This window comes from Sturnus vulgaris, chromosome 29 (assembly GCF_052056855.1).
Source record: "Sturnus vulgaris isolate bStuVul1 chromosome 29, bStuVul1.hap1, whole genome shotgun sequence".
NCBI lineage: Eukaryota > Metazoa > Chordata > Aves > Passeriformes > Sturnidae > Sturnus > Sturnus vulgaris.
This window is the reverse complement of record NC_142271.1, coordinates 6406938-6419001: the sequence shown is the minus strand read 5'-3', so window position 1 is coordinate 6419001 and position 12064 is coordinate 6406938. Positions and strand designations below refer to the sequence as shown.

The window sequence follows — 12064 nt, the reverse complement described above, 5'->3', positions numbered from 1 at the left end:
AAGCTGTGATTTTTAAATTTTAATTTGGAAGCTCAGCTCTCCAGTTCCCATGTCTGATGCGCCCATACCAGGGTGGGAGCATCACCCATGGGTTAGGCCACCCCTGCCTAATCACGGAACTGTTAAGGTTGGAAAAGACCTTTGAGATCATTAAAGTCCAACCGTGAACCCAGCACCACCACCGTGTTCACCACTCAACCATGTCCTCAAGTGCCACATTCACATTTTTAAACACTTTCGGGGATGGTGACTCCAACACTTCCTAGCCTTAAGGAATTAACAGGAGTGAGACCATGAAAGAACAGACACAAATGCTTTAAACAAAGACTGCTGTATTTGCACTAGACTAGTTGATACAGAGGATGCCTGAGGGATGAATTCAGCAGCAAATATAAATATATTTTATTTAGATAAAACTCACAAAGGATAAACACTTATTTTGGGGTGTTACTGTGCAAAACCTGAAGTGTAATGTGCAGGCAACCACCCCCTTTCTTCCCAACCTTTTTTCCTTTGTGTATTTATAAACAAGAAGACATGAGCCAGTTTAAAAACCAGAATGTGCAAGGCGCCCAGTGATAACCAAGTGCAAACAAAGCAAAGGGAGTTCACCAAAGGAGGTTCACTTTGTAGTGAATCCATGTTCCAAGATCTGAGAAAGGCATATGTGTATCTCTTCATCCTCCCCTTCAGAGAAAATGTTATGACTGCTAATTTTGATGTTAGAGGGGGAAAACAGTAACACAGAGCAAGGATGTAGAAGAGATTTATTCCAAAATCCCCTCTAAGCATGACAAGAAACTGTCCACAACTGAGACAAATGGAAAGGATTTTTTCTTTTACTTTGGTGCAAGTTTATTTATTTTGTACACTATCCATCCATACACCTGTGATACAAATCTATGAACCTGCCACAAAGCATTAAAGCACAACATACCTATTATTCTGTAGACATTTGCATTTTTAATCACCACCCAGCCCTTGTGGATCAGCAGTGACTCATCTTGCAGTTCTGTAAAAATGCAGATGTCTGGTAACCGTACGTACACGAGAGAGGGGAGAACAAAGATGTTCACTTTTAGGGAACATGGCTCAAGTCTTCAGATTAAAAAAAAGTTACATCCCTGGAAGAGCTGGGCAGTAGGGAATTCTGTAAAGGATCCTGTAAACTCTTTTTCTACAGTAAAATCTAAGCCTGCAGGCATCTGCTTTGTGGAGGTTGGGAATAAGGATACACGAGGACTCACTGTCTTGCACTTACTGTGTCCTGCAGCGCTGTGAGCTCTTGGCAGGTTTGACAAACTCACTGGATACCTGGAGTGCTAGATACAGGTGAAGGGAACGCTCTGCACCCTCTCCTGGGGTAATAGTAGGGCTTTTCCAGCTAGGAAGTTTTCCAGCCAGAGACTGAAAACAGCTATACTTCTGAGCCATGAATGGCTGAATTTAAATGACCTATTAAATGCAGCTACAACAGGAAATTTATGTGGCAGGAAACACAAAACACAAAGACAACTACTTGTTCCACGGTTCCCTCCCAGGCTAGAAAACCTGTTAACTTTGAAAGCCCTAAAAAATGCTGCTCTGGTTTAGAAACCATCTACTTGGCATAGGACCACATTTGTCTTTTTGCACACGAATGTTTCATACACCTCCTTGTTTCTGCATTAAGCATTCTGCATTTCTTTGCCAATCTTGTAGCTGAGGATTTTGTTCCAGTCAATCTTGGTGCGGGTGACGGGCAGCTGCCGGCGTAAGGCTTTGAAAGTGGTGTCTGACATAGTCTGGTAGTTTTCACTGATTGCTGTCTGCAAGGGCAAGCAGATTTGGTAAGGGCACTCATAAAACACTTTGAGAAAGCTCAGTTTAGTGTTAAAGCCACAAACTCCTTTCTGTAAGGTGTAAGGCACACTACTAACTAAATGAATAATGCAGTCATCAGTGTGTGTGTACAAGTCAAAGGCCTTCTATTCACCTCCCCTGTAATGCAGCAGCTTCTCCTTAGGTCTTGCACCGACTTAGCTCTTTCCAATCTCCTTGCATGCAGCCTGGGACAATGTAAAAGCTGTTGCACAAGTTTTCTCCTCAGTATTTTTAACTGTCACAGAGGAAAACGCATCGACTCACCCACTCCCCTCCCATGCTTGTTCCAGGTATCATTTGTAATCCTTTTAGAAAAACATACAGCAAACCTGATAGTTAATTACAACACAGCTTTGTAACTTTACAGCTTTATAACTATATTGTTTAAACAAATATTACTGCCCTTTTCTAAGTAATTCTTATGGTCAAGACCAGATTCAGCCAGGTACAGAACCAGAGGTCAGTTTTCCATGTTTCTATTAACTGCAAATGGAGACTGATACGATTCTATGGTTTATTTAACTACCACTGATCTTACCTGGTACTCGTTTTCTGCATTTTCTATGATTTTAATAAACTCCTTAGCAGTTTGGACATCACTCTGCAAAGGAGAAAAAAAATGTTTGTACGTTTAAGAGCAACTTATATGAGCTACATCATAGATTTCTTCTCAAATGATAGGCTGAGTACAGATGAAATAGGCAACATCATCAGCTTGTGCCTCGTGGTTGTAGCTGGGTTCCTTTCGCTTACTACATACTGAGTAGAGCTCGTGCTCCAAACTGGAACAGGGCTGCACCCTAGTGAGCAAAAAGGAACTTTCATGGTAAAATGAGTCACTTTGCAGCTGTTGCTCCCTCTACCATACTAGAGGGTTTCTTCATTTCCCTTAGTGTATGTCCCTTACTGTTCTTTCCCTTGCACACAGATAGAAAAGCATATTCTGTCCTCTTTAACCCAAACTTCCAGGAGAAACTTTCCAATAGAGACTTTCCAATAAGACTGAATTTTAAGCAATTGGGGATCTGGGATTCCTATGTGACTCTAAACATCACATTGACTGTTCACCGTAAAATTGCTTTGAAGTTAAGAGAGTGCTGTCATAGCAGTGTATGCTTCATGATCTGTTTAAGGAATAAAACAGTTGCTTATCATAAAGATCTTTTGGCATACTTACTGACACCTGTACAGAGTCCTGAATGTCTTTGTGACTAACCAGCTGGACGTTGCCATCTTCATAGTAATGGACCTGGACAAAAGGACAGAATGCAGGTTTTATCATGACCACTCACTCCAGAATTCCTGGGCCCCCAAACGGCTCAACAGAGCATCATGCCAGTCTTCTCTGCTTATATGGAGACTAGAAGCAGGATGGAGTTTCTAAAAGGTTTCATTCTTTGTCAAGACTGTTCAAGATTATGTTAATCAGTAAACGCCTAGAGCTGAGCTAAGAGAAATCATAAAATACTCAAGGAAGAGGTTTTAGCCCTATAAAATGAAGCAAAGTGGAGGCCTATAGGGTAATGCTACATAATAAATCACAGGCCAGATCTGAAACTATTCCTGAAATACTAGATTCAAGAATTTATTTCTTGAATTGTTATGCTTAATAACAGCCTGACTTGAGAAGGACATCTCTGCTGCATTTCAGCATCTCATTCTGAGCCAAATGCATTTGTGTAAGAGAAGCACAATGCAGCTTCTCTGATTGCTGCCAGGAAAAATAACTCACCTGGATTTTGAGCACTGCAGCCACTTGAGCTGTTGGTGGTGTGATGGTAAACTTCCATTCTGATCTCCAACGCCCGTTCCTAGAAGCAATCAAAGCATGAAAGGCTATTTCCAAGAAGTATTATTTTCCAGGAAAAAGAACCAAATTAACAAGCAAATTGTTTTATCACCAACACCACATGGGATTTAGTGATTTAATGGCATGGAGTTAAATTTCTGCAGCCCAGCTGAATACAACACAGCTTCAGCACAAAGAAGCTCCAGAGATGTAAAGGAGAATCTACCCAGCTCTGCTAATGCCTTTTCCTCTGGATAGGTCACAGAAAGAGCTTTGCTAAGTGCCAAGGGGGCTGCAAGGAAAACAGACTACAGAAGGAAAAGAACTTATTGGGAAGCCCAAAACTCCCTGTCCTTCAGACCGTGTCAGAACTAGAGGATGGTTGGTTTGAGGAATCAGGCAAAGGAAGAAAACACACTGTGTTGAAATAGTCTTACCAGAAGTTTTTGGGCTGAAACTGGTGGCTCTCAATACAGGCAATAATTGTCTGCTGTCCATCTATAGATTTACCATAAACCTGTATTTAGAAAAAGAGTTAAAAAGGCCCAGGAGCTAAGGAAAGCCATTCTTAACATCTGTTCTTGGCAGCAGGGTGCAGGCTGCTGTGGTGGCACCTCACTGGGAACAAGCACCACAAGTTACATTGTCCAACACCTCCCCTGGCAGGCATTTCATTAGCAGTAGGTGTGAAGGTGCTTGGCAGTCATGCCTATGAAAAGGTCTAATCCATCTTTACCTCTGTGTGCATACCAAAATAGGTGCACCCTCTTTGGAACAGGTCATTCCAAAGTGAGCCAAAATGCCAGTGAGGATGGAGAACTGCAAGAGCTGTGCCCAGCAGAGTCTGCTCTAGGTGTGACTGACTCAGAGGAACACACTTGCAGGGAAACAAGACGGATACTCAACAGTGCAGAAGCCGTTGGGGTAATGATCTTTGACGTAGGCTCTCAGTGCACTGTCACAGGCATCTCTCCATTGCTTCAGAGCCGACTCCGTGTCCTCGGGCTGTGGATCACTTGCTTCTTTCCTTAAGTGATCAAACTTAAAAGAAAGCTTGTTTCTTGGGTCTAAAAATCTGCCATTGCCCAGATCCCCATGTTCTGTGATTAAGACCTATAAAAGAAGTTGAAATGATGATACATTTAGACAGCTATAGATGTGTTTTTCCCTACTTGCATATCAGTGTTACAGTAGGTTCTTTCACTGAGCTATAAGATCACATAAAGAGAACCAAGTATTTTCAGTAATAATTTAAATTACTAGTTGTTGTGAGGCTGAAGGTAACTCTCTGCTCTCCACAGTAATACTGCACTTAGACTTTTGTCCCAGAAAAGGCTGAACTCTAATAATGTATATACTTGGCTTAAAATTTGGTATCCTTATGACAGAAGCAGGTTGCTTTGCCTTTACAGTTATTTTACTTGTTTCCCTTCTTAGTTTCTAAAGGGGACAGAGACTTTTACTCTGGAATCTACCATTTATTGCCATGCTCCATGTTGCAAGAGCTCTGCTGCTGGGCAAGTATGGTACATAGATGTGACTACTTCTAAAATACACCAAATAAAGCAGACAGCAAATCAGCATTACACATTCCCTTCCTTTTTCCTTTTCACCTTAATTCTCTGGCTTCCCAAATACTGACTTTATTGGGGTGGGTTTTTTTTCTTTTGCAGGTTGTACTGTAACTTTCTCATCAAAGCTATTTCTATGAATACCTCTCTTAATACATGGCTTCCATAAACATATCTGGAACACCAGAAAAGCTGGGTCAGAGCTTGGATCAGAGAACAGAGCAGATGGCCAGGCAGCTTTCTGGCTTCTCTACTACTTCCTGTTTGTTCTAAAAAAAGGTTAAAAAATAAAACTGAAAAGACTTGTTTTGCTGGCATAGACTGGATAATATTAGGTATAATCACTACACCAAATCAATGAGTTGGTATCAACAAAGATAAGTTTGTTTTTAGGGTAGCTGGGAATGGATTAAAATTGCAGAAAATAAACCAAACAAACTATTAAGAATCTACTATCAATTGTCAGTAGGAACTGTAAGCAAGTAGCAACATAAGGATTTGTAAGTGAGCTTTAAATAGACAGTAATCTTTAATCATTCATACTCTTAAGTAAAATTCCAGTGACTTCAGCAAGGAGCTTTAAGGAACACTGGATTGGATTTATTAAGCAGTACGACACAGAACTTAAAGAGAATATCTTGCTTATGCTCTGTTCTTATAGAAGAACGTTTGTCATGACAATGATATGTGGGGGAAGGAGCAGGGGTGGTACCTTGTGAGCAGAATGAGTGAGTCAGCTGATGGTGATGACTTGTGAGCCAACATCCTGACAAAACCACATTTTTATTGCTTTTTCACAGTGCAGTAATATAAAGCTCAGGTGTACAAAGTCTCCCCTTACCTGATCATCGTACCCTTCTATCTTCACCGGGGTGAACTGATCCATGTTGTACTGTGCAAATGCACTGGTGAGGATCAAAAGAACACCAACTTTAGCTGAACGTGTTATTTTAACTCAAGAGTAAGTGTGCTGTGTGATTATATTACAGCAAACACCAACTTAATCAGGCAAATAATACACACAGGCACTGTTAAAGGATTTTCCAATCCTTTTACTGTAGATAGTTATAAACCCCAGGTCTAAAAGCAGGGTTGTTTAGTGATAACCAGGAAAATACAGAGTTCAAAAGTAGAACACCAGGTAGCCAGGAGAAATGAGAGCAAGCCAAGGCAAAACAGGAACACCCCAGCTACCATTCAGACAGCAGCAAGGCAAACAAATGAATAGATGAATATTTACAACAATTTTCTTATGTAAAGACTTGCTGACTGACACATCACCTAGCTTGAAATAGATCTTAGCATCAAAAAGCTTGTATGTGTAATCTTTAAGCACCTTCTGATGAGGCTGTGGAAGTAAACAACCGATTTTGAAAACTTTTTACTGAGGGCAGTTCTTTTTTTAGACTTAGGCTATGGATTAATCAACATTTCAGGCTTCACTTACTTTATAAATCATGATTCAACACGATCAGACATTCCTGCTGCTGCAGAGTTAAACTCTGCTTTGGCACAGTGCCTTCCTGTCAGTTTTATACAGCACAAATTCCAATTTAGGGCTTTTAATGAGAATCATCCACACCTTTCATTATATATTTTGTTAGGTGGAGTAAGAAATTACAGAAGATTGCTCTGAATACAGAAAATGGTTTTCTTTGTCACAGAATGATGGGTATAAGAAAACAGAAGTATCTCTGATGGTAATTTAACTTGTGCTTGAAATCTTAGTACTTACTGTGCTGCTCCTTCCCTGAGAAGATTGTCATTGTTAAGCAATAACCGGACATCTGGAGAAGAAAGGGTTCAGGTGTGTTACTGGATTTTTTAATCAAATGTTTCTCTTAATGCACTTTATTTTCAACTGTACAAATGCAAACATTAAAACTATTAAATAATTTCTTTAAGCAGAAGTAGTCCAGAAGGACTGCATGCTTTCCCAGGCCACTCAACCTTAAAAGCAGTATGGTGTGACACAACCTAAGATTTTTACAATAGATAAAACATGAAAAAAACACCATAGATCATTTTTTCCTTAATTGCTTACCATTGAATACTTCATTGAACTCTCCAGGGGGTGCATGAGTGATGAATTTTGCAGCTATACGCACCTGCAACAAAGCAGAAAAGTAATTAAAGACAAAAGACAATTTACTGAGGTCATACATATTGAAGCAATTCACCAACAAAACCAACTCTGAAGCTACAGAAAGTGGCAGATTTAGGGAGAAATGTAGGCATGCATTGTCAAGACAGAAATAGTCTCCTAAGACTGTTCAAAGCAAGGCTGGACAGGGCTTGCAGGAGCAGGCTGGTCTACTGGAAAGTGTCCTTGCCCATGGCAAGGGGTGGAACTGGATGATCTTCAAGGTCCCTTTCAACCCAAACCATTCTGGGATTCTGTGAAGGCACGTGGAACTGTGATGGTGAAGGCATCAATAACTGAAAAGGCCAACCCTCAATGTCCAGAAACTCTGAATTGGAAAAGAAAAACCCCATGTCTTCTAAAAGTGTAATAAAATTGACACATGTTCTGAAATCCAATATATGTGTCTTGCACTGTTAGAATTTAGGTGGTCCAGGTATTGATTCTGTTGGAGTTAGGAAGAGTTTATGGTTTTCATTATCAAATCTTTTATGGCTTTTACAGGACCAAAGGGAATAGAAAGATCTTGGAAGAAATGAAAGAGGAAATGTCACAAAATTAAACCTCTCCCTTAGAATAATAAAAATGTCCCATTTCCTCTGATAAGCCCAGCTAACAAAGCTGACCAATGAGCCTCTCTGGTCTAACAAGACATTTATTGGAAGTGACTGCAGAATTGCTCATTACAACTCTGATTGCTTTCTACTTCTCATTTTGAGCAGTAAAACAAAGAAATGTGGATATATATCCAACTGCTTCACCTGAGTTATCACCAGAGCTGGAAATAACTCACTTCTCTCAACAGTCTTCCCTGTTTTAATTAGAAATTGTTTGTATTGTTTTTCACATAATTATTTAAAGCAAGCCATGAAAAGAAATAAACACTTTTCCAAACTTAAGGTAATTGCCTTATTTCAGCAGGATCAAGTAACAATTCTGCCTTAACTGGATTGAGCTTCAGATAAAAATAGATTGTCTTCCAAATCAGCAATGATTTCAAAAAAATAGATATGCATTCTTTTTGCCTCAAGTAATTAAGTAATACGAAGAAAACATTAAAAAGACAGTATCTTGTGTAATTGATACGATGCAAGACATAAAACCATTTTCTCTTAATCTTCTGGTTTTAGGTTGGTAAGTAGAGAGCAGTTCTAAAAATTGAACTGTTAAACTGTTTGAAAACTTTCACTATTTAAAGAGCTGTAATTAGGACTGATTGGTGCCACAATACTGTTGAATTTCACTGTCAGAAATTTGGGCGGTGATGAAGAGCCTGGCAGTTTAGAGACCCTGCTGCTCAATATCCTCAGGGGACTTTGCTCAGAGTCCTGCCCAAAAGGCTGAAAGGTTTCTGAAAGGACACCGTGTGCTTTTGGGAGCAAGCACAGCTGACAGCACAGCAGCAACAGCACCGTGCTAAAGCTCTCCCAGGTACCGACCACTACTGCTGGGAGGACAGCACTGGAACACTCCCTGCAAATTAATTAACAGATTCTCTTTTAAAACGGGCTTCAGATGGCAAAACAAAGCCTCTAAAAAGCTATAAAATTGAATCTCTTATAAATTTATGCAATGATGTTGAGGCTGCAGAACATGAAACCCTTGTAAAAGGGGTCACTGTTTTAGTAGGCTGAACTTTAGATCAGTGGATTCTCATAAGGAAATCCTTATGGGAAAAACAAACAACAAACAGAAAAACACCCCAAGCGTTATGTGAGAGATTTTTAAAGTCTTCAACAAATTCTCTCACTTAGAAAGAGGAACAAAAGTAAATCAACACAGAAAGGCCTCTGTACTTCAATCAAATGTTATTACAAACCCAGTTGTGAACTAAGCAAAGGCTGCAAGTGGAAAGTGTTAATTTGGCTAATCATCCATTGCTCTGCCTCTCACAGATCAATAAAATACAAAACATTTCAGTCAAACTATTGAAATCATGAGTGCAGGAAATAGGCTGAGGAGTGATTAATTTGAAATATCAAGCATGTGAATGGTTGTTGGCCTTCAGAACTGGTTTCTTGGAGGCCAAGATGTCAGGATGTTTCTGTCAGGTGTCAAGATGCTTCTCTGCAGAAACACCAAAATAGGACTTTGGGCAGCTTGCTCCATTTCCTGGCCCGTGGAGCCATTTCAGGTGCCATTTCAGCTCTGCAGCATCAACTTCCTGCTTCTAAAATGGGGAAAGTGTCTGAGGGGAAGGGAAGCTGCTCAGCCGTCAGTTTCAACTGGTAAAACAGCAGCAGAATGAACTTCAGCAAAACAGGGAAGATTTCAGATGAACTTAAAAGAAAATCACAGAATCAGAGACTGGTTGGGTTGGAAGGGACCTTAAAATCCATCCAGTGCCACCCCCTGTCATGCCCAGGAACACTTTCCACTGTCCCAGGCTGCTCCAGCCCCAGTGTCCAGCCTGGCCTTGGGCACTGCCAGGGATCCAGGGGCAGCCACAGCTGCTCTGGGCACCCTGTGCCAGGGCCTCAGCACCCTCACAGCCAAGAATTCCTTCCCAAAATCCCATCTACCCCTGCCCTCTGGCAGTGGGAAGCCATTCCTCCTGGTCCTGTCACTCCACGCCCTTGTCCCCAGTCCCTCCCCAGCTCTCCTGGTGCCCCTTTAGGTGCTGGAAAGGAATTTAAGGTCTCCTTGGAGCCTTCTCTTCTCTGGACTGGACACCCCCAGCTCTCCCAGCCTGTCTGAGAAATTAATCTCGTACCTAAAATACACCCATAGAGAATAAAGGAGTGAAGCTTGGAGGATGGAATAAATTAATTTTGTAGCTCCATTGATGTTTTTGGGTTTTTCATTTACTTAAAAGTACCGGTAAACTCAGACTTTAAAATTTAACATACATAAAATTCTAGACTCATCTGAATAGTCACATACTACAGTAAATCTTTGCTGCATGTTTCTCTTTCAGATCCTCCCTTAAGGTTATCCTTCTCTGCCTGTGTGAGGCATGGAGTTAGGTGAAATGGAATGTTCTAAAGGCCATATAAATTCTGCTCTGGAATACTTATTTCAAACAACATCACCTAAAATACTGACTAATGGATGAATTGCACCTCTAAAGCTCTGCTTGTTTCATAAATGATGTCACTCAACCTGAAATTGCAGTTTAAAAGAAAAATTAAAGCAACCCCTGGACTTGTAAGATCCTTGAAGATCCATGAGCCTGAATAACTCCTCCAGAATGTTAAGAAACAAAGCAAACACAAAGTGTAACACTTCTTTGAGGTAAGGAAGAGTAAGAGTATTTTTAAACCACTGTGTGTAGACAATGGTGTATTACCTGGCAGAGAACTTGCAGTCTGTAACTTGCCCACATTGCTACACAAGAGGAACAAACTGCTCATTTTCCCCTTTCCTAAAATAATTATGACTCTATTTGTTCCTACTTAGTCCTTCCCATCCAGTATAATTTGTAGGATCTACATCAAAGCTCCTGTCAGCAGCTGGGGTGAGCAGAAAACCGACAACACGCTCAGATGGTATTTAGGAAGTGAAGAGGTTGCAGAGCACCTTATAGACACCCTGGTTACTTTGCTTATTTGGGAAAAGCACCGCTGAAAACACATTTTCGCAAAATCATTTTGGTTGGAAAAGACCTTCAAGATCACCAAGTGATCCACCTGTGACTGACTCCCACCTTGTCAACAAGACCAGGGCACTGGGTGCCACGTCCAGTCCTTCCTTGGCCATGCCCAGGGATGGGGACTCTAGCACCTCCCTGGGCAGCCCCTTGCAAGGTCTAATTGCCCTTTCTGTTAAGAAACTCCTCCTGATGTCCAACTACACCTCCCCTGGTTTAGTTTGAGACTATGTCCATTTTCGTGCACAATGGCTGGCCGAGACGCCTCAGCTGCACCGAGGCAATGAGGAAATCGGAAGGCAATGAGGAAATCGGAAGGCAAAATGCTACTCTGGTAAGGAACAGCCGGTTCTTCAGCCGGGCGGCGGCGGCCCGGTGGTGTCGGGGGCCCGCCCGCCCCGAGGCGCTCGCAGACCGGCACACCAGCACCAGGCGAGCTTGCCCGCATCTCCCCACCCACGGCCTTCCCAGGGGCAGCGGCACCAACCCACAGCGAAGGGGCGGCCACCCCCTTCCTTTACCTTCTCCTCATCCGACACCCGCTCCTCCAGGTCCGCCATCTTGGCAGCTGTGTGCCCGGCCCGCGCAGTGCATGCCGGGAGCGCCGGGCGGTGTCCCGAAAGCGCTGGTGGCGCCATCTTAGCTGTGGGCAGACACGGCGTGGCCGCCATCATAGGAACGGGCGCGTTCTCGCGGGACCGGCTGACAGAATCGCCGCCTCCCGGAGCCGTCGGAGCTCCCGGTCATCGCGTGGGATATGCTCGGGCGGAGCAGCGGTGATGGACTCGACGAGCAGGCTGCTGGAGGGGCCCTGCCCTGGTCGTGCCGGCCCTGTCCCGGCGTGCCCGTGGGCTGAGACGGCTGGGAGCTGTAGACCGGAAGCGCATCCGCCGCCATCTTAGCTGCGGGCAGACGCGATGCTGCCACCATCATAGGAACGGGCAGGTTCTTCGCTACCGGGAACACGGCGGTGGCGAACCTGCCGCGTCCCGGAGCCTCCGGGAACCCCGGCTGTGATGTGGTGGACGATCGGTCCGGGATTCGCCCTGGAGCAGCGGTGACGGGGTGGGTGAACGGGCTACCCGCGCTAGCGGAGCCCCGCCCCGGTG

At 42.9% G+C, this 12064-nt stretch overlaps 1 protein-coding gene across 1 annotated transcript; it reads right to left on the bottom strand.

Annotated features, from left to right (window-relative positions):
• Nucleotides 1-750: 750 nt before the first annotated feature.
• On the bottom strand, nucleotides 751-11802 carry CAPZA1 (capping actin protein of muscle Z-line subunit alpha 1). The gene is made up of 10 exons (XM_014893446.2): nucleotides 11477-11802; nucleotides 7268-7331; nucleotides 6959-7010; nucleotides 6065-6128; nucleotides 4559-4765; nucleotides 4090-4169; nucleotides 3596-3674; nucleotides 3041-3112; nucleotides 2402-2464; nucleotides 751-1808 (listed from the first exon to the last, which is right to left on the bottom strand). The coding sequence occupies exons 1-10, from the start codon at nucleotides 11627-11629 to the stop codon at nucleotides 1668-1670; spliced, it is 975 nt and encodes a 324-aa protein (XP_014748932.2). The 5' UTR covers nucleotides 11630-11802; the 3' UTR covers nucleotides 751-1667.
• Between the last annotated feature and the right edge of the window lie 262 nt (nucleotides 11803-12064).